A 23,389-nucleotide genomic window follows, 5' to 3' on the forward strand; every position below is an offset into this window, starting at 1 on the left:
CACCCCAGCCCGCCGCCTCTCACCAGGGGCAACTCCAGACTGAGACAGAGTCCAGCCCCTCTCCAGGAGACTGGTTCCAGAGCCCAAGCCATGCGTAGAGGCGAGCCCAACTATATCTAGCCGGTACCTCTCAACCTCACGCACTAACTCAGGTTCCTTCCCCACCAGAGAAGTGACATTCCATGTCCCTATTGCCAGTCTTGGCAGCCGGGGGTCAGTTCGCCAGGGCCTCCGCTCCTGGCCGCCACCCGGCACACAATGCACCCGACCCCTATGGGCCTGCGGGAGGATGGGCCCATGTCTCCTCTTCAGGCTGTGCCCGGCTGGGCCCCATGGACTAAGGCCCGGCCACCAGACGCTCGCCCTCGGGCACCCTCCCTGGGCCTGGCTCCAGGGCGGGGCCCCGGTAACCCTATCCCGGGCAGGGTAAACTGTTCCCTCGATATTCTTTTCATAAGGGTCTTCTGAATCGCTCTTTGTCTGGTCCCTCACCCAGGACCAATTTGCCATGGGAGACCCTACCAGGGGGCAAAAGCCCCCAGACAACATAGCCCCTGGGATCCCTGGGACACACAAACCCCTCCACCACGATAAGGTAGCGATTCAAGGAGGAGACCTTGCCAAGTTCTGGATTAAAAATGTTTTTAAATTTATTTGAAGGGAGCATCACAACTTCCTCAAGCTGTGCCTTCGGCTTCTGTCCAATCATCTGGCGCTGGCCCTGGCGGGGGGCGTAGCAACGAGTATTTTGGGCCGGCAGGCCAGGCCACTGAGGAACCTCCTTTTCAGACTGATGGACTCCTCTGTGCCAGACGAGATTCAGGAGGTAAAAGATGCTTTTCGGATAATTGTTATCAACAGAGTAATATTCAGACTGAACTCATAACAGAAATAAGTCATGAAGGATTATGGGAGGTGATCAGAATGAAACCTAAAACTGACTTTAAAATACTTTCTTCCTTCAGGCAGTGATTGAGACTCTGTCTGTGGGGGCAACCATGTTGCTGCCACCACTGAGGGAGAGGATGGAGCTTCTTCACTCTCTGCTACCTCAGGGTCCGGACAGATGGGAGAGTCTCTCCAAAGGACAGGTACCCGATGCTACATACTGTGTAGATGGAGCTGCGCAGGATTCGTTGCTTGATGCTTTAAACAGCCTGTAAAGAAGAGGAACAGAACCTGTTTTTTTTTAAAATAAAATCTAATGATTATCAGGAACAAATCCATCAGTGCCATGTAGATACAAGCATGCAGGCTGAGGAATAGACGTAGCTGTGGACAGGATTCAGAAAGAAATCACACACTAAACTCTGAAACATGGGTAACTTATCTTAGTAATGTTGTCTTTTATGTTAAATAGCGTAATAATTTCAGAGGGGAGTCACAGAAGACCAAAAGGGAAATTAGTGGTGGGCAGCAATGGCATCGATTTACATTGCCCTCATATATTCTCACTTACTCAGGTGTGAAAGATGAATTTGCTGATTGGTTCATGTCTCTGTTGCCTGCATTGCTCAGGAATGTTTGTATTTTGTGTCACAGAGGATGCAGCTCGACATAATCCTGACCAGCCTCCAGGACCACACCCACGTGGCCTCACTCCTGGGTTACAGCTCTCCTGCTGATGGCCCAGAGGTACTTTCATCTGGCCCTGCCTTTACAGCTCTCCCAGAGCCTGCCTACGGCACCACCACAGGCCACCCCGACACTCACCTGGCCGAGATTCTCATGAAGACGCTGCTCAGGAACCTTGGCTTTTATACTGTAAGTTAATACCGAGAAATGAACACACTGCACACTGAATGCTAGTTAGACTGCCTCTGGCTGTACGTTTCCTCTTGAGTCTTCTGACTCAATTATCCACATCATTCTGTTTTCTGCTCTCGCAAAGCCACAAATGGAACTCTGACATCCAGACGAACAAAACAAAACTAGAAACTACTTGGATGAAATAACTTTTTTTCAATTCAATTCATTTTTATTTATACAGCACCAAATCACAACAACAGTCGGCTTGAGACTGTTGTGTATATGAGATTTCTATCAGAGCGTGGGAGCACTGCGATATCAGACTCCTGTGTATGATCTGTACATGTACATGGTTTTGAAAATAAAGCTGACTTTGACAGTTGTAGACTAGTGTTAAATAAATGGAACTGAACCCACAGATGTTTGTGTTTGTATGTTTGTGCTGTACAGGATCAGGCTTTCGGTGAGCTGGAGAAGAACAGTGATAAGCTGCAGCAGGGCACATCCTCCTCTGACAGCAGCCAGCCGGCTCACCTGCACCAACTTCTCTGCTCGCTGCAGAAGCAACTTCTAGCATATTGCCACATCAACTCTCTTACTGAGGTACGGCTGCGCTCCTCTTTTTTAGAATAATTAGAGTGTGTAAACACATTTGTTTTGATTCTTGATGCTTAATGACTTAGAAAATAGTTTTCACACTACCAAAACATGGCAGGATGACGGGATGGGGGATTACAACACAATTTCATAGCCTCACAGTGTTTTATTTGAAGACGTTTTTTATTTCCGATTGCACTTTAATTTCAGATCATACATGGTTGTTGTAATGAGGATTAAAATGGCTTTAAACTCTCAGGCACGTTGGTTTTGTTTGTCTGAGAGCAAACTGAATTCTCTATCAGTGAACAGGAGAGGTGTAAAATGTGCTTGGTACCCCGCATCTTTCTTTCGTTCCTTCTGCATTGCATGCTGGGAGTGTGGCGGTGGAGCGTGTGATGAGTCTGACTGAGAGATCGAGGACTTGTTTCTAACTTTACTTTTCTGAATTGATTAAATTAAGCATTACTGACTTTTTTTGAGTGTGCAAAATCGCCAAAATGGACTTCTCTAAACTCATGAGACAACATGGTTTTAAGATCATACCTAGTTGTCCTTGCTCAGTAGAGGAGTGTAGTCTGGCAGTGGGTGAACTCAGCGCTGTGGTCATCTTTGTTGACAGTGTTGAGAACGCAAATAAAGCAAATAAATCGGAAAGATGATTTTATGTCTTTAAGTCACTGGTGGGTTCTTGGCAAAACTGAAATCAACGAATTTTGTCAGCAGTGTACTGTCATTGTCTCATCGGTAGGGATGGGTATTGATAAGATTTTAACGATTCCGATTCCATTTTCGATTCTGTTTAACGATTCGATTCCTTATCGATTCTCTTATCGATTCTCTTATCGATTCTTTTTTTTTTTTAAAAAGGAGAACACTAAGGTCGATTAGCTTAGAACTGTGTTTTATATCTTCTCTTTGAACAAGATAGAAATTTAGGAGTAACATGGCCTTACAAACCCAACAGTGAGATCTTAAGAGAGCCACAGCCTACGGCTCTTCAATGGGGTGTCACAGGGTCCCCAGGAAAAAAAATGTATATGTAAAATAATAAAATAAATATTCTCCTGTAGCAATAACAAAGTTTAACATAAATTATTCTGTAGCAATTACACAAGAATATCCAGTAATGTCCTGCCTACAATTAAACACATTCACTTACCAAAGTGAAATCGGGGGCATCTGCTGTGGCAAATGGGTGCAAGCCTTTGACCACAAACTTAGACACTGCTCGGTGACATTCGTCTATCCTGGCCTGAAAGGAGACGCTACCGGTAGACTGCAGCGAGACCTGCCAGCATCTGAGCCAGACTCTGTCTCTCTCATCATGGTTATCTAAATGCAACGCACAGTAATAGCAGGTTTTGTAATAAGGTAAATCGCGCTAACATAATATGCAATGCTAATTGATTAGTTACCTGCAGTATTAACGGGAGAGGACGTGGAAACGCTACCGCTGCTGCTGGGTTGAGCTTCGCTAGTCCAGAGCGGATCAAAAACACGACATTCGTTGAACGCAATCGCGTGTTTTTTGAGCAAATGCTTTTGCATATTCGTAGTGTTTCCTCCCTTTGATGAAATCTCTACTTTGCAAGTATTGCACGTTGCCCTGTTGTCATCCTTTCTCATAAAGTGTAACCAAACTTTTGAGCGTTTGTGCCGCTCAGGCGCCGTGTTTCCTACTGGGTAAAAGACGCTACTCAACGTGATGACGTCATTCGGGGCGACTGGAATTGATAAGGGAATCGTTTTTAAAAGTGGCAAACGATTCCAAGGAATTGAAACAGTGGGAACCGGTTCTCAACAAGAACCGGTTTTCGATACCCATCCCTACTCATCGGCCAAATCTCTGAGAGATCTGGAGACTGACATAGTGGAGCTGGAGGTGTCTGCAAATTTTACAGGAAACCGAGTTTGGTTTGAGAACCTCAAATCTAAAAAAGCCTTGCCGGGCTCTGGAGCACAGGGGGCTCAGGTTTGTTGCAGATTTCAAAATCTTTCTCTGATGGATGCTCCTACGAAGGTTTTCTTTTCTCTGGAAAAAAGAAAGGACAGAGCAAGGTCTGACCTTTGTGACGATGTCATGGAGGTTTTTGAGGAGAGCTTCACTGAAGGCTCAGAGACCTCAGAGCTGCAGGAGAGCAGTTCTAATGCTGTTACCAAAGAAAGGTGATTTCCAGGATATTAAGAAGGGGCGGCCTGGCAAACAGACTGAAGAAGGTGATGGATCTGGGCCCTATTTCAGGAAGCCGGTTTAGAAAACTCAGCGTGAAAAACGATACTCAGGGTTGAGTAACCCCGAACTGTCCAACTCGGAATATTCGGTTTCAGAAAGGCTGATAACAATTAGTTCAGTCAACGCGGAGTTGCTTTAACCCCAAGTTAAGCGCGCGCACGAGGATACATAAAGCCCTGATTAGTGGAGCACAGATTAAGCGAGTCACCATGGAGACGGAGGGAAAGAAGGCGCGGTCAATGTATTTTACAGCGCTTGAGGCCGAAATTCTGATGGCAGCATATGCCGATAACATGCAAATTTTGCGGAAAAAAAGTAACACAGCCTCAGCTGCAAAAGAAAGGGAGCATGCATGGCAAAACAAAGCCGACAGAGTCAATGCGTGAGTGTTAATTTAAACATTGATCTAGGGATTTCCACCCATTTAACACGTTATTTTATCATATGTTATTTTATTTTTTATTTCATACATTTTATTTTGTGATGTGATGTGAGCGCAGGTGCAACCCAACAGGCCCCAAACGTTCCTGGCAGCAAGTAAAAATGAAATATAAAAATATAGTCCAAACAGGTAAGGTGTAATTGTATTATGAGCCATAGTGCTTGGTCTGTTTGTCCGATGTAAATCAATTGCAGTTAGAGGCTACATTAATTTCCCCCCTGTAAGCACTTATTGAAATTATCTGAGCACATTACAAGTACATATTTGCTTACTCTGTATGCTCAAATGTGGCCCGTTATAGCCAACAGAAAAAAAGCGGAGGCCTGAAAAACAGGTGGGGGTCCTCCACCACCACCACTCACAGAGGCTGAGCAGTTGGCTTCCACATTTGTGATAATGTTGGCAGCATCACATATGATCTTCACAGTGCAGAGAACACAAATTAGCATCCATTACTATAATGAAATAATTTGTTAGTTTGAAATTAGAGCTGGGCGATATGAGATTTTTTCATATCACGATATGTTTTTTTCATTTCAGGCGATAACGATATCTATCACGATATAAGCCAAATAACTATATTTGTAAGATTTAAATGTGCCGTTGCTCACAAGTAAAATGTGAAATAATCAGCAGCTTGTTTTTATTTAAATATTTATTTCCCATAATAAGTTCAACAGGGTAGATGTACTTAAGGAACATGAGACTTTTTCAGATAAATAAAAGGCAAATATTGCAAACTACACAAAAGACAGCCGCTAAAGCGTTTAAGTTTCAAAATAGAACAAATGAAACAGACTAAATTGTCAATTCCACTTAGAAACAAAATATTAATTCTAAAAATAAATCTTAGTTTGTTTTACAGAAGAACAGACAAAACTGACTAACTTTTGTCAATATCAAATAAACTGAGAACTAAAAGGTAATTCTCAATCTCTCCTTGTTGTATAGCTTAGCTTTTCAAACAGTTTTAACAGTTACTTTAGTCTGACAAAAGCCGAATGACGAATTAGCGCTTCCAGTCAGAGACTGAGGCTACGTCCACACGTACACGGGTATTTTTGAAAACGGAGATTTTCCGTTTTCGTTTTAAAAAATAATCCCGTCCACACATAAAGGCAGAAATGAAGGAAAACGCTGCTATGAACATGCCAAAGCAGCAGGTGGCGCTAGATTCCTAACCGTGCAGAAATGTTGGCCAATCAGAAGTCTAGAAGCCTCGGTGGGAAAAAGTAAACAAAGCTGGGGCATAGAAGCAGAACCGAGTCGTATGTGTGGAGGGACAGTAACTGTGTGTATATGTAAGCATTTAAACACTGCAGAGAGTAGAATTAACAGTAACAGTATTGTAGAAATTCATTTAACCGAAACAATAACGTGGCGCAGTGTGACGCATGCACCAGTTTATTGTATTTCCAGACTTGCTTTCGGCACAATTTACAGTGCACGCTACTCTGTTTTTTGTCAGACTTGAAATAGCCGAAATACCTTCACACTACGGAACTTCTATGGCTCTTCCGTTCGACAATCTCTCCAGCATTGGAACCGTCATCTGTTTTCTCTTCGGTCACGCTCGGTTGATTTTTCTAGTCGGCACACTCATTTCCTCCATTACGCGCTGGCTCCATTACCCGCTGGCTGCTTCCCAAACAAACACACGTGCGGCTTGGCACTTGTGCTGTACTAACAAGTCACGCGACGTGACGCTGCGGCTGTGATTGGTTCGGCTCTGCGCTACTTAATTTGGATTGGCTGACATTATTATTATTATTTTTTTTTTAAGAGGACAAGAGCGGTGAGGTCTATCGCGATAGCTTAATTTCTCTATCGAGTAAAAGTTATATCGCGATACATATCGTTATCGTTCTATCGCCCAGCTCTATTTGAAATGCTACAGGGAACTATGTACCTGTACATTAATGCTGTGGAAAGACTTCCTGTTCACATAGTCTCCTTCATTTACTGAAGGAGCAATGATTGGAATGTGAGTGCCATCTATACAGCCAATCACGCCTGGGAACCCTGAAAATAAATGTGCAATTTAAGTAGTAGTTCAAGTATCACCACATCATGAATTAAGTTTCGTTCATGCTGATACCTGCAATTTTGTGGCATCCCTCTTTGATAAATCTTGTGGGTCTATGACCGGGGAACACCACAAACGAGTACAGGAGACGTTTCAGTGCAACTGTAACATTCCTGACTGCCCGACAGACGGTAGCCTTGGAAACGTGCAGCGTCACCAATATTATACAGAAAGCTCCCGTTTGCAAAAAACCGAAGTGCAATACAAATAATATGCAATGAACTGAGAGAATGTCCGCGATGTGTCACATGAGCAATATTAGGCCTGAGGATGTTATTCAAATAAATTATAGATTGTGCTGAAAAACTGTAACGTTCACACAGGAAATCATCAGGAAATTATAAAATGTCCAAACGCGCTCTGATCACTTTCCCGGTGGAGAGCTCTGCGGAGAATTTGGGCTTCAACATCTACTGGCTCTTCAAGGAAGGAGCACGCCATGTCTGACACTTCCTACAGTCAGGTTTCCGACAAAGAGGCGGAGAAAGTCGGGGTTAGTTGAAGTAAACCTGCTAGGGGGCAGGTTAGCTTCACGGAGTGTGTCGTCATAGTAACTCACTCAGAATTAATCTAAACTCGCTTTGTGAAACCGAAAACCCAGAGTTTTCGTTAACTCAGGGTATACTTACTCAGAGTTTGCACTAAACCGGCTTCCTGAAATAGGGCCCTGGTTGTCCACCAAACACAAACATACTGCGTGCCAGACAGGTCTATTGTTGATAAGAGGGGACTCAAAACACATCCTTGTGGAGACCCGGTGCTGAGTGTGATGGTGCTGGACCGGTGGGGGCCGAGTCTGACAGACTGTGGTCTATTTGTCAGGAAGTCCTTGATCCAGAGGCAGATGGGGGTGGAGAGTCCCAGGTGAGACAGTTTCTGGACCAGGATCTCCGGGATGATATGATTGAATGCTGAGCTGAAGTCCAGGAAGAGCATTCTCACATAGCTTCCTCGGTGCTCCAGGTGACTCAGCGCAGTGTGGAGCGCTATGGTGATAGCGTCCTCGGTGGATCGATTTGTCCTGTAGGCAAATTGGTGGGGGTCCAGAGTGGGAGGCAGACCGGCCCTGATGTGCTGACAGACCAGTTTCTCAAAGCACTTCATCACTACAGGCGTAAGTGCAACAGGCCTGTAGTCATTTGGGCTGGACACAGCTGTCTTCTTGGCGATGGGGATGATGGTGGAGGTTTTGAGGCAGGGCGGGACGGTGTTTGATGACAAGGAAAGGTTGAAGATTTTAGTGAAGACTCCGGTCAGTTCGTCAGCACATGCTCTGAGAACCTTTCCATGTATTCCATCAGGACCTGCCGCCTTCCTGGGATTCACTGACCTTAGAACACACCTCACTTGGTGCTCCCTGAGTGTTAGTGTGCCAGTGCTGGGGGCGGGTGGAAGTGGTGTGGCAGCTGAGGGCCTGGTCGTCTCAAAGCGGGCGAAGAAACGGTTTAGATCCTCAGCCAGTGAGGCATCAGTCCTAGATGTCGCCTGGTTATTGCTTCTGTAGTTGGTAATGTGATTGATCCCCTGCCACATTTTTCTGGGGTCGTTGTCAGCAAAGTGATCTTCAATCCTCCTCCTATAGGCAGCCTTAGCTTTCCTGATGCCTCTACTCAGGTCTGCCCTGGCCGCCCTATACGCAGCCCTGCCCGATAGGCTCGGAAGTGCTGGCCGGTGTGGATGTTTGCGTAGCCTAGCGTCTGAGCCCGACCGGCATCCCCTCTTCCGCTTTCTTTCCCTCCGTCGCCTTCTACGCTTGCTGGGCGGGCAGACCATCCACGGTGACCCTGGCGGTCTCGCTATCTCCTCCAGGATGTTGTGTGTTCGCTGATAGTCGCCAGAAACAGACAAACTATATTTAAAACCTAGGTCAATTAGGTTCTGGCGACTGTAAGAGATGGCGGCGTTGCAAACATTCAAAAATATCCACATTAAAAGTAAAAACGAGCACCAAACTGGAGAGCTAAGAGCCGCTGCACCCGTGCGCGTAAACTTTAATCCTTGATGATCAAGTTTTTTTTGCATAATCGACATTGGATACACCGGGCTGTGCTTTTTGCCCAAAGAAGAAGGTGGACAGGGACGAGCTCACCTAGAGAGCAGAGCTGCAGCTTTCAGACTGCAGTTTATTCAGAAACACTTGATGGGAAGGGAAGATGTTTTCTGGGAACCAGTAACTAGTGTTATTTTAAGAGGAAAAGGAGAGTTAGGAATGGATGCTTCCGTGTTTTTACTAAACTGTAATTTAATATTTTGTTATGAAATTCCTATGTTTTATAAAGGCCTTTTTAAAGCTTGGACCCTTTTCTGTTGGAAAAGACTGGAACCAGCTTCCTCATTGTTTTGGCTTCTAGAGGAACCGTTGTTTTTGGGGGCTTGGCCGGATGCATGTGATGGAACTGGACTTGCTTTTTTGAAAAGACTGCTTGAGACAAAGGCTCTCAAACTGAGACAAATTATGGACCAGACCTTCAGAACACAGAAACAGCAACAACTTTCATTGGTTCAAGTCAAGCCACATTATGAGGAGTATTCTAGACTTTTGGCTTAAATGTTTAACTTTAGTTGAAAAGGAGATGCTGTTAGATTCTAGTCGTGGATTAGAGATTTCCGATGAAAGAGATCCTTTTTGAGGAATGGAATTGAGTATTGATTTTACATTCTTGACGGGACCCTCGCTTATGAATCGGAAAGACTCGTGACTTTTCACATGCTGAGTGGAAAACTGTTATATAAAATGTCAGTTCAAGGGTTAAATAAAAGGCACTTCAGTGGAAGGACCGATGCTGTCTGGAGAGACAAGTTAAAAGTTGAGGAATGTCAGAAACTTATATGGAGAGTCTTTTATTAACCCCCACTCAATAAGAGGTCAGGTGACCTACAGGGGAGGGTTTTGCACGGTGCCATTGCTGTCAGTAGTTTTGTGTCCAAGGTTAAAAAAGATGCAAGTGAATTATGTCCCTTTTGTCAAGAAATAAAAACTAGTTTTCATATGTTTCTTGAATTTAACTGCCTTGAAACGCTGTTTATTGTGTCTTTGAAAACTGTGGAGTGGCTTGGTCTCCAGTGGCAGTGGGTTGATACAACTTTCATTTTGCTGGTTAAATATAGAGTTAAAGCTAAATGTCTGTTTTATTTACTGATGAATAATTTCACTGATGCTTCTTTTCAGTGGTGTCTTAATAATGTGGTGTGCTATGTTGTAGATAGATCGCCTCTGTCAGTGCGCCCCAGGGTGGCTGTGTCTACAATGTAGCTGCCATCACCAGTGTGTGAATGGGTGGATGACTGGTTGTGTAAAGCGCTTTGGGGTCCTTAGGGACTAGTAAAGCACTATACAAATACAGGCCATTTATTTCAGCCCTGTGATGTTGGTAAAAATCTGTCTGTCTGTCACTTTTTTAGTGAATAAAAGAAACCAAATAAAAGAAAATGACCATAGTATATAAAAACTTTTTGTCACCCTGTTTATTTGCAGAACTCCAGCAGTGTGTCATTGCTCCACAAACATCTGCAGCTGCTCTTGCCACATGCCACAGATATCTACTCCCGCTCTGCAGCGCTGATAAAGGAGAGCTCCTGGAATGGCAGCATACGGGAGAAGCTACAAGGTGAATGAAATCAAGTGACCTGTGTTGTAATCTGGCTATAAAGGCCTGTTTTCACTTCCTTGTTATCTCATTCTGCTCCGATAGTTCAAGTTCTTTTCATTTAGCATTGAAGATACTTTCTTTTGTTTTATATCATTGTCATAAAACTATGACCATGTAATCTGCAGATGTGATCTACGTGTCAGCAGCAGGCAGCATGCTGTGTCAGATAATCAACGCCTTACTGCTGCTTCCGGTGTCGGTGGCAAGGCCGCTGTTGAGCCAACTGCTGGAACTGCTGCCTCCTCTGGATTGTTTGAACAGACTGTTGCCTGCTGCCTCTCCTCTGGAGGACCAGGAGCTGCAGTGGCCTCTTCAGGGTGAGCTCAGAGCAAGGTTAACTTGGTCAAAATTTGAAAAAAAAAGTTACAAAATATCCTGGGATGAGGTAAATGCATGTACAGACACATGATGTGATCATTTCTGCTGGAGATGTTAAATTATGAGCCCTTGTCAGCTAAGCCAGCAGTGTAATTACAAAAAGCCATGTGTGCAGGCATTACGTGTACACATATTCTGTCGTTAAGTTTTTTCTCTTTAAGAGCTTGATGATTTTTTTTTAATTTGGCATAAACATACACTAGAATTGGAGGATTAATTTGCCGGTTCAGGTGTCGGCAACTTTCAACATCAAGAGTCATAGCTGCTCCTACCAAGCAGTGGGAGAAGAAGAGCAGCACATGCAGGTGACGGGGACAGAGGTACATATAGTATAATAGGGTTTGGGGTAGAGCAGGGCGATATGGCCAAAAATATTTATCACGATATATATTTGAAAATTTGCGATAATGATATAACCGACGATATAATTGATGCGAGACAAAATACAACTCCACAACATTACTAGCGCAAAAAGACAACCTTCCATTTATATTCACTTAAACAAGAAGCTGGTTTTTATGTACATTAAAGCTTTATAAAAATGTAACAGTGCAAATGCAAATTGCTTGCTGAAAGTTTAACCAAAAGGCATTTCCAGTAGAAATGGGCTGACATATCCTGAGCATAACCATGTATAATATCCACTGAAGTTAAAAAGAGGTGCTTTGCAACATTAAACTGCAGTGTGCAGTACGCATTTTTCGGACCATAAGGTGCACGGGATTATAAGGCACATTAAGCGAAACAAAGCAGTCAGATAAATCAAACTTTATTAAACTCATTCTTCTTGCTTCCTCCACTTCTGTACCATTGTTTCATTAATGTTGAATTCTCTGGCAGCTGCTCTATTCCCATGTTGTTGCAGTATATTAATGACTAACCTCGTATTGTGGATGGATTATCTCAGTTGTTCTCCTGACTGAAGTTTGGTCCGTTTACAGCATCCTGCCATGCGATTGCATTTGTCTCTAACCATGAAGAACCTTCACGTTAACTTTTATAAGTGGAAAAGTGTTAGTGTTCGTCCTCCAGCTTCACTGTTTATGTTATGCTAACATAGCTGTGTCGCTAGCGATCACGTAGCACATCATTATATACCAGCTAGCCCAACTTCAGTAACCCTACAAACGTCACTGCTGTTTAGTTTCCTGTCTTCATTTATGTTGGAAGTGATAGCAGAGCTGTACGTTTGAATGTTTCAGAAATCTCTCAGTCAGAACATGCTATATCATGCTTAGGTAACTAGCGAAACTAGCGAGCTAACTTCCGCTAGCTTCCTGCTAACTTCTAACTCCGTTAAATGTAATAACTTTTGTTTTCATGGATGCCTGGAAGTTAAACTTTATAGTTACACCTGGTAAAGCAGCAATGCTGATCGTTTTATTAAAGATGAAAGAATTTAGACAGTTTTTAACTCTAAGTGATGCTGCAGTGTTGTTTGACCTGAAGCATACGGAGTTTAGGACCCAGATTACTCCCAGATTTAAGAGCATCTTAGTCCGACAAATACGACAATAACAACGGCCGCTTGCATGTTCTGCAAAAAAATGTGCTTTGTTGTGTATCTGACGGACAAACACCAAACCAGTTCCACATCACTGAAGTTGCACCATTTTTACAAACCAATTCTGGATCATCTGTTTCACTCAACAATCGGCCATGTGCGTATGTAAACAAAGGCACTGCACATGCGCGTTTTACTCCCATTCTATCGCGATATTTCATTTTCCTATCGTTGCCTAACATTATACCGGTATTACCGTGAACGGTATAATATGGCCCAGCCCTAGTTCGGGGTAACCTTAATCCTAACCCCTGGCTTGCAAGCTGCAGGTCGCCGACCTCTAGGCTAGATGTTCGTGTGAGATGCTGAATAGATGCGACTTCGCAAGACTCATTTTTGGCCTTAACATTAATATGTAACACTGATGTCTGATATGAGAAAATGAAAATCATATCGTGTTATTTATAATGAAAGGTGATATGTTTCAACACCCTGCAGTTGGGGCCATCTTGACGTCTGGTGGAGTACTAAATTGGAGAACGTATTTGTCTTTTTCCAGGTACCTCAGACTTTGCTGAGCCAGCCTCAGGAATGACCCTGCCGCAGCCCGCACTTTCTTGGGTGTGGCTTGTGGACCTGGAGAGGACAGTCGCCCTGCTAGTTGGGCGCTGCCTTGGTGGGATGCTGCAGGGAGCTCCCACCTCACTGGAGGAACAAGATACTGTTTACTGGCTCAAAACACCGCTATTTAGCAATGGCTTGGAGATGGACATCCCCCAGCTAGGTACAGGACGGACGCCTACATACACAACCAGTAGCAACTAGTTAACACGATAAGCTTAACAACCGATATATGGAGCGACGGCCTCTCTCTCTCTCTCTCTCTCTCTCTCCTGCTGCTACTTCAATCATGAAACTGATCAATCATCAGCTGATCGGCTTTTCTCTTCTTTGTTTTTGGCCCACTTTGCACCAGAAAGAGGAAACCAGCGGCTGAACAACAGCAGCACGTTTAAGCTTAATCAGCTGTTGTTAGAATTTATTTAATATTACTTTCTACTCGAGGATCTTTTTCTACGTAGCTGACGGCTGGTAACTGTGCAGGGGCGGAGCTAGCAAAGTTTAGCCAGGGGGGCCGATAGGGCATGAACAGGGAAAAGGGGGCACAAAGACATACTTTTCTTTCTTATTCTCATTTAAAATGTCTCGCTTTTAATAAATAATTATCTGAGTCTTACACCCAAAGTTTTAATCTTGTGTAAAATGAATAGAAGTCAATTACTGTATATAGTAACTGTTAAGTCTAATATACCCTAGTAAGCTATAGTACTTTTTCCTTTGGGAAGGTACCATCTGTGCAGTCTGCAGTTCTGTGGAAGAAAGATGTTGAATCTATTTAATATTTCTTGAAAAATAATTGATTTCTGTGCATTTTTTTTCCACACTGCATCAAATTAAAGTTGATTACGTCGATTAAGCATCATGAGGTGGAGCGTGAGGGGTGGTTCCCTATTTTTTATTTATTTATTTTTGTTGTTGCTGGGAGTTGGAACCCTATTAGTTAGGTTGCTTAATATTTATGCTAAGTACTCTTTAAAATACCAGAATAGGGAGGATGGTGCAGGTCTAAGTTTATTAGATTGATCAGTATTGCTGAACTATGAAATATTTTGTTGTATTTTTTACATACAGGTATAACAGAATAGCTTTAGTGTTGTTGTTTATTTAAACTTGAGTATGAACTTATACAAAATGCAGCAAGATATATTAAAAAAACAGTTTTATTGATTAAAAAACACTATATCGGATTCATATCGGTATCGGCAGATATCCAAATTGATGATATCGGTATCGGTATCGGACAGTAGTAGCAACATGAGTAGATTAGTAGTAGAATGTAACTTAGAGCAGGACATTACTTCTGACTGATCAGAATCCTAGGGCTCTTGTCCAGTTGAGTTCATTTATCGCTTCTTCTGTGACTTGTGAAGATAATTGTTTGCTTGTCCTTCAGACACCTGCATCAGCTCATTATTGGAGGCTGCACTGTCTGGTAATGAGGAGCAGAAACCCTTCGACTGCACACTGCATCCTGACTTGAGTGTCTTGGTGGATTTGGCTCTGGGTTCCTCTAAAGAACCTGCCAACAGCCTTTGGATCAACATGCATGAGTACGCTATTGGCAAAGGTTTGCATCTTTTTTGAGTATATACAGAATCCTACCATTTCTTTAATGCAATTAGCTTTACAGGTATATACATTCACTGACTGCACTGTGGATTTTGTTGCAGACTGGGACAATGCATCTCTCAGTAATGAGACCCTATTAGACACTGTGTCCAGGTTTGTGTTGGCAGCCTTACTGAAGCACACAGGGCTGCTCGGCCAAGCCTGTGGAGAGGGCAGGTAGTAAAACAAAATACACCTTTTAATATATGAAATACATGAAGCATTTCCATACTGTCCCACAGTACCTGTCTAAAGGAAATATTTTCCTATCAGGTATCAACCATCTAAGTCCCTGGCAGAAGTCTATCGGTGTGTTTTTAAGGTACGAAACCGCTTACTAGCCTGTAAGAACATGGACTTCATCCAGACACGATCTTCTTCTCGTGAGAGGAGGGTAAGTAAACAAAGCTTCTTTTTTTTTTTAGTTTTGCCTCTGCACACCACTATTTAAATAAATCAATGTGTGATTCAACAACAGACTTTCACCTTTAATTTAAGGGGTCAAAAAAGTGTAGCACAAACTGTTTAGGAACAAACCAACATAATTTCAAATATAAGGGTTGATTTTAATACATGGGTGATGGGTCTCTCTGCCCTAACTTTTGTCTTTAGTAACTGAAAAGTATCTTTTGTTGGACTGAGATCAAGTGTGTGATTGATACCATAAACACAACGTTGCAAAATGAACAGCTGTTTTTTAGCACAATCAGCTTTACAGCTTCCTCCCTTTGTGCTTTATGAGATTGGCACGGCTGAGGGTGGGAGAACACATCTGCAAAACGCTGTTCCAATGCAGCACGTCCACTCTCTGCGCCTGTGTGAGATGGTTATTACAATGGAAGGAGGCTGGAATGTGGGAATTAGGTACCTCTGGCCCTATCTCATCTCTTTCTTGTGATGCCCTGGTCAGTCAGTATCTGCAGACTCGTGCCTGCACCACACTCGTTGCAGAAATGGTGCGCAGAGGCACTGCTTCAGGATATCGTATTGCATAAGCCACCAAAACTAATACAAAGTGATATCCCTGTGTACTCCGTTGAAATGGCCCGACGAGGTCCGTGCCAATGTGAGCTCAAACAGGACCTCCATTAATGGTAATGGCGACTCCGAGCAGGACGCACACCATCGGCGTACATTTGGGGAGGAACACCCTTCACTTGGTGCGGGAGTATGAAAAGGAATCAAGGAAACTAGTGGATTATAGGAACCATCTTCGTTTTAACGAAGATGCAGACAGAACAAGGTTGTTCCTAAGAGTTTGCGCCTTGGATCCACTGTCAGGGGATACAGAGTTGATTCTACGGAGAGCACAAAATCAGCTTCTAAGTGAAAGGATAAGACAGGTCCATTTCACTATAGCTGATTAGCAAGATTAGAGCAAGATTAGCTAGACTGCAGGAAATGAAAACCCTTCTACCGTCTCCAATCTTAGAAGAGGTTTACAAGTTTGTGGACAAGGCTCAGCGGTCCCAACACTCTAAAGAAAAAGAAAGACAACGCAGGAAATTCCACAACTTGCTTTCAAAAACACACACTCGTCAGTCTGAATCTACACAACTCAGAGAAGAACACACACCTGAGGAAGTCAGGAAAAATGGGTGAAGAACTTTTCAGACCGGAATCTCACTGAACCTGAAAAGAGAGTATTAGCCAAAGGACTCAATTTTGCCATTTCTTCGCAACAGTTGCCCATAGTGGACCTCATCACAGCCACAGAAACCGCCGTACGGATGAACAAATTATCACAAACAGAAGCAGAGCAAATCAGGATGAAAGTCTCAGCCACCCTCTCCACTGCCAAAGTCCCTCCGTCCAACCTCACAATACAAGAAAAGAAGGCCGTCGCTTCCCAGAGCAAAGACCACAACATCACTATATTACCAGCTGATAAGGGAAGATGCACCGTGGTCCTAAACACTACAGATTACCACACAAAGATCACTACTCTCCTCAGTGACAACAATACCTACAAAGCATTAAAGCGAGACCCCACAAGCAGCTACAAAAAGAAAGTTATCGCTTTCCTTCAAGAGCTTGAAAAGGACAAACCTTTGACCGCCTTACATATCACCGCCTTTACCCTGCATTTATGGACTTCCTAAGCTCCACAAAGAAGGTGTCCCACTCAGACCCATAGTCAGTAGCATAAACTCAGCCACTTACAACATCTCGAAACACCTTGCTACCGTCCTAGCACCTCTTGTGGGGAACACCCCACACAACTTCACTGACAAGGTCCAGAAACTTACCCTGGATCCAGATGAAACCATGGTGTCCTTTGATGTAGTCTCTCTCTTCACTTGCATACCCACCACGGAGGCCGTGGAGACTGTCAGAAAACGACTACAAGAAGACAGCTCCTTGGAGGACAGGACCAACTTCACACCTGATCAGATCTGCACACTGTTAGACCTCTGCCTCACCACTACATATTTCAAGTACAACGAAGGTTTCTACAGCCAAAAACATGGCTGTGCCATGGGCTCCCCCGTGTCACCTATTGTAGCCAACCTTTACATGGAGGAAGTGGAAAGGAAGGCTCTTGGCTCTTTCAAAGGAAGAGTACCCAGCCACTGGTACAGATATGTGGACGACACCTGGGTGGAATCCTTCACTGCGCACATTAACGCTGTGGATAAAAACATCAAGTTCACCAGGGAAGACACAAAGGACGACTGTCTGCCGTTCCTGGACTGCGCCGTGCACATTGAAGAGAACGGCAAACTCAACATCGAAGTTTACCGGAAGCCCCCACACACGGACCAGTACCTCCTCTTTGACTCCCATCACCCTCTGGAACACAAACTTGGAGTAATTAAGACCCTACACCACCGGGCAGAACATGTTCCCTCTAAGCCTGAAGGGAAAAAGAAGGAACACACACATGTAAAGGAAGCACTCAAAACGTGCGGCTATCCTAAATGGGCGTTCTTAAAGTCAGCAAAGAGGCAGAGAAAAGAAGACCAGACACCAGCGAGGGAGGATAAGAAGGACAGACGCAACAACATTGTCATCCCCTATGTAGCCGGTGTATCAGAGAAACTCAGGAGAGTTTTCTCCAAGCATGACATCCCAGTGTATTTCAGACCCAGCAACACACTCAGACAGAAACTGGTTCACCCGAAAGACAAAACTCCTAAACACAGACTTAACAATGTAGTGTATGCTGTACAGGTTTCACAATGAGCTCACCCAAAACCTTGGCTGATTGTGACCCACACCCATTTTCACACCTTGGCTCATGTGATTAGGTAGAGTATTATCAGGGGTTCCTTTGTCCCTCTTTGGAGGGAAACTCCCACTGGGTTTAAATCTGGGACTCTCCACCATTTGACCTTAGAACTGAAGAAGCTTCTCAGATGAGAGTGAAACATCTTCAGTAGGGATGCACCGATACCACTTTTTTCGGAAAACGAGTACGAGTACTTGCATTTCAGTACTTGCCGATACCGATACTGAGTACTTAATAAAAAACATGATTTAAATTTACAGGTAACAGCTTTAGTCCTATAATTTAACAAAAAAACAAGGGACTGGTTTGGAATTAAGAACATTTATTTAAAATGAAAAGCATGTTGTATGCAACATATTACAGAATAAATAATGATGAAAAAAAATGTAAACAGTGACAGTGCAACTCAAGTATTGTTTTCAGTTTGTTGTAAACTCTGCCGCTTTGGACAACACAAAGGGCATTAATAAACATCTTTGCTATTTAGTGCACAATATTTGAATAAACTAACAACATCCACCAACATAGAACTGTGGCAGTCAGTGCAACTGAGGTAGGTATTAACATCAAGTCTAAGACGACTCACTTAATGGAGCCTATTTAGAAAAAGTGAGTGGCAGGTTTTTTTTAAGAAAAGTAAGAAAAAAGTAGCTTTTCTACATTATCAGCAGTCAGACTGTTTCTGTTTTCATCTATAATATGTGACAATGAGCTAAAAAGCCTTTCACTTTCCACACTGCTACATGGGGCTGAGAGGTATTTACGGGCCATTTTAGCCAAAGTGGGGAACCTGATTTTGTTGACACCCCAGTACTTCAGAGGACTGTCTTCACGAGGGCTTGGGGCCTCTCCGAGGTACGTGTCGAGCTCAATGGCAGCACCTGCTGCCAGCGGCTGTGCTGCCTGGGGCTGCTCCTTAGCAATTTCATCAAATACAGTGTCCAGACTGCTGCTAGTGCTGGCCTGGGCCTTGAGGAACAGTTTAGCAGGAGGTTCTGCAGCTCTGCCCGACTCCCCTCTGCCTCAGCTCTGGACATCATCTGCAGCTTGGCCTCTGGAGCAGTGTTGTTAGAGAAGAAGCGATCTTTATACCTGCACAAAATTTATGAATGTGTTAATATGTGGAAAAATAGGACTGATTTTAGTTTCCCCTAAACCACTGTGACAAATGCCAGCCATTTGACTTTCTGGTAGTAATAAGGGAAATGTATTTCATATTATATACAGTGGGGCAAAAAAGTATTTAGTCAGCCACCGATTGTGCAAGTTCCCCCACCTAAAATGATGACACAGGTCAGTAATTTGCACCAGAGGTACACTTCAACTGTGAGAGACAGAATGTGAAAAAAAAAATCCATGAATCCACATGGTAGGATTTGTAAAGAATTTATTCGTAAATCAGGGTGGAAAATAAGTATTTGGTCAATAACAAAAATACAACTCAATACTTTGTAACATAACCTTTGTTGGCAATAACAGAGGTCAAACGTTTACTATAGGTCTTTGCCAGGTTTGCACACACAGTAGCTGGTATTTTGGCCCATTCCTCCATGCAGATCTTCTCGAGAGCAGTGATGTTTTGGGGCTGTCGCCGAGCAACACGGACTTTCAACTCCCGCCACAGATTTTCTATGGGGTTGAGGTCTGGAGACTGGCTAGGCCACTCCAGGACTTTCAAATGCTTCTTACGGAGCCACTCCTTTGTTGCCCGGGCGGTGTGTTTTGGATCATTGTCATGTTGGAAGACCCAGCCTCGTTTCATCTTCAAAGTTCTCACTGATGGAAGGAGGTTTTGGCTCAAAATCTCACGATACATGGCCCCATTCATTCTGTCCTTAACACGGATCAGTCGTCCTGTCCCCTTGGCAGAAAAACAGCCCCATAGCATGATGTTTCCACCCCCATGCTTCACAGTAGGTATGGTGTTCTTGGGATGCAACGCAGTATTTTTCTTCCTCCAAACACGACGAGTTGAGTTTATACCAAAAAGTTCTACTTTGGTTTCATCTGACCACATGACATTCTCCCAATCCTCTGCTGTATCATCCATGTGCTCTCTGGCAAACTTCAGACGGGCCTGGACATGCACTGGCTTCAGCAGCGGAACACGTCTGGCACTGCGGGATTTGATTCCCTGCCGTTGTAGTGTGTTACTGATGGTGACCTTTGTTACTTTGGTCCCAGCTCTCTGCAGGTCATTCACCAGGTCCCCCCGTGTGGTTCTGGGATCTTTGCTCACCGTTCTCATGATCATTTTGACCCCACGGGATGAGATCTTGCGTGGAGCCCCAGATTGAGGGAGATTATCAGTGGTCTTGTATGTCTTCCATTTTCTGATGATTGCTCCCACAGTTGATTTTTTCACACCAAGCTGCTTGCCTATTGTAGATTCACTCTTCCCAGTCTGGTGCAGGTCTACAATACTTTTCCTGGTGTCCTTCGAAAGCTCTTTGGTCTTGGCCATGGCGGAGTTTGGAGTCTGACTGTTTGAGGCTGTGGACAGGTGTCTTTGATACAGATGATGAGTTCAAACAGGTGCCATTCATACAGGTAACGAGTGGGGGACAGAAAAGCTTCTTACAGAAGACGTTACAGGTCTGTGAGAGCCAGAGATTTTCCTTGTTCGAGGTGACCAAATACTTATTTTCCACCCTAATTTACGAATAAATTCTTTACAAATCCTACCATGTGGATTCATGGATTTTTTTTTCACATTCTGTCTCTCACAGTTGAAGTGTACCTCTGGTGCAAATTACTGACCTCTGTCATCATTTTAGGTGGGGGAACTTGCACAATCGGTGGCTGACTAAATACTTTTTTGCCCCACTGTATATTGCATACATTTGTATTTGTGTATTTTAATTACAAATATATAATATTTCAGATGTAAAATAATCTTACATTTAATACTGTAGTTTATCATTGAATACCTATAGCACACAGCCTTTACCTTGGGTCAAGTATGGTGGAGATGAAGTACAGTGGGTTGGTCTCGACATCACTGAAGCTCTTCTTGACAGCTGCCAGTAAGGTTGCTTTCATTGTCTTAACGCCGTGGTCCTCGTCTGTTTCTCTGTTTAGAAGTCTCACTAGCACAGTCACAGCTGGGATGACATCAGAGGCTAGTGCGTCGTAGATGCTCTCTCTTTTAGTTAGTTCCTCAAAGGGGGCGAGGATGGCAACAGTCGTCTCCATAAGAGCCCATTGGTGAGCGGTGAGATAGTCAGGGAGTTCGTGCTCGGACATGCCCAGCACTCGCTTTTGCTCAATGAGGGACTGGAGCATGTAATACGTGCTGTTACAGCGCATCTGTACGTCCTGCTGCAGTCTCTTTATTGGCTGGTTGAGCTGTCCCTGAATGTCCTCGAGGCGGGAGTAGGCTAAGGCGGAATGTTTAAAATGCCCAACTAGTAGGTAAAGTGGTCGCCCCATGATCGGAAGGTCGGCGGTTCGAATCCACTTAACGGCTACCCTGAGGTACCCCTGAGCAAGGTACCGTCCCTACACACTGCTCCCCGGGCGCCTGCTTAGTGGGCTGCCCACTGCTTCACTGAGTGAATGGGTCAAATGCAGAGAAAAACAAGTAATTTCCCCATGGGGATCAATAAAGTATCCATTATTATTATTATTATTATTATTATTATTATTTTCCGTCCCACTGCTATAGCACAGTACGTTACTGTAATCTGATTACTTTTTTCAAGTAACGAGTAAAGTAAGGGATTACTATTGCAAAAACGGTAATTAGATTACCGTTACTTTCCCGTAGGAACGCTGTGTTACTGCGTTACTAAAACCGTGATTTTTTGCGAGAATGTCTCACGATAGTGACGTAAGCGAGTGCGCCGTTAGTGACAACAGCTGTGTGCAGATCAACAATGGATCACATATCGAGTGCAGGAGAGAGTATGAGCGTGCAGCGTTTAAAGCGTGGAAGTACTGACCTTACTTTGAGTTTGATTCCATAAAAAGTGACAAAAACATTAGTGTCCGTTGTGCGTGGGAAGAAAACTTCTTTTTACAGCGAAAAAACCCCTAAACTTCCGAGCAAGCACGAGTGCGCAACGACGTAATGGGAAACTCACAGAGAAACTCGCGGATTCTTCAACTGACCGCGGCACACCTGCACCAGGGTAAACCTCCGCCTACCCCACTCCTGCTTTACAGGTGAAAATAGAGCAACAGGACCGCTGAGTCTTTGACTTTATTTATTTTCTGCTGTGTTTTACTTGCATCTATTTGAAAGAGTGAGTGTAAACACAACAAATATTTTATTTTATGTGCTGGAATGTGCAGAAAATAGGTTTAAATGTTAAACTAATTTCTTCCAGTCAGAGAATGTTGCATATAATTAAATTTTTGCTTGATGCATAAAGTTAAAAGATTAAAACTGATAAAACAAGTTTTAAAAAGAGACTTTATCACCTCTTCAGGTTGTAAATCGTGTTTTTAAAAAGTAACTAAGTAATTAATTACTTTTGAAAATAAGTAATCAGTAAAGTAACAGGATTACTTTTTTGGGGAAGTAATTAGTTACTGATTACTTTTTTCAAGTAACTTGACCAACACTGGTGGTGACCATGGTAGCCATTTAGAAGTCGGCCATCTTGGATCCATTTTTTGTTTTTTCAATAGGAAGAGGGCCATGTGACATATCAAACTTATTGGTAATGTCACAAGAAAAACAATGGTGTGCTTGGTTTCAACGTAACTTTATTCTTTCATGAGTTATTTACAAGTTTCTGGCCACTTATAAGATGTGTTCAATGTGCTGCCCATTGTGTTGGATTGTCAATGCAACCCTCTTCTCCCACTCTTCACACACTGATAGCAACACCGCAGGAGAAATGCCAGCACAGGCATCCAGTATCCGTAGTTTCAGGTGCTGCACATCTCGTATCTTCACACCATAGACAATTGCCTTCAGATAACCCCAAAGATAAAAGTCTAAGGGGTCAGATCGGGAGACTTTGGGGGCCATTCAACTGGCCCACGACGACCAATCCACTTTCCAGGAAACTGTTCATCTACATCATCATGTAGCAATTTCAAATATCCAGTGGCCTTGAGGTTTCCATTGATGAAGAATGGACCCACTATCGTTGTGCCCCATATACCACACCAAACCATCACTTTTGTTGTTCCAACAGTCTTGGAGGGATCCATCCAATGAGGGTTAGTGTCAGACCAATAGCGCTGGTTTTGTTTGTTAACACCATTCACATAGAAGTTTGTCTCATCACTGAACAAAATCTTCTGCGTGAACTGAGGGTCCTGTTCCAATTT

General features: G+C 43.5%; 1 protein-coding gene and 1 pseudogene across 8 annotated transcripts in view; one reads left to right on the forward strand and one right to left on the reverse strand.

The window, feature by feature from the left end:
• The window catches only part of herc1 (HECT and RLD domain containing E3 ubiquitin protein ligase family member 1), a 94,312-nt gene that overhangs the window by 17,623 nt on the left and 53,300 nt on the right, over positions 1-23,389 (forward strand). For all 8 annotated transcript variants that reach the window (XM_085463108.1, XM_085463160.1, XM_085463134.1 and 5 more), the window contains exons 12-21: positions 661-826; positions 966-1,091; positions 1,543-1,764; positions 2,200-2,352; positions 10,586-10,718; positions 10,886-11,077; positions 13,202-13,426; positions 14,657-14,830; positions 14,934-15,048; positions 15,145-15,265. In XM_085463108.1, coding sequence (XP_085319234.1) covers positions 661-826; positions 966-1,091; positions 1,543-1,764; positions 2,200-2,352; positions 10,586-10,718; positions 10,886-11,077; positions 13,202-13,426; positions 14,657-14,830; positions 14,934-15,048; positions 15,145-15,265 — 1,627 coding nt within the window. The remainder of the gene's footprint in view (positions 1-660; positions 827-965; positions 1,092-1,542; positions 1,765-2,199; positions 2,353-10,585; positions 10,719-10,885; positions 11,078-13,201; positions 13,427-14,656; positions 14,831-14,933; positions 15,049-15,144; positions 15,266-23,389) is intronic.
• Positions 18,704-21,220, reverse strand: LOC146719302 (zinc finger BED domain-containing protein 4-like; annotated as a pseudogene).

Source organism: Copadichromis virginalis, linkage group LG1 (assembly GCF_057382275.1).
Source record: "Copadichromis virginalis isolate Kocher_CV1m ecotype Utaka linkage group LG1, C_Virginalis_male_GT1.1, whole genome shotgun sequence".
Classification (NCBI taxonomy): Eukaryota; Metazoa; Chordata; class Actinopteri; order Cichliformes; family Cichlidae; genus Copadichromis; species Copadichromis virginalis.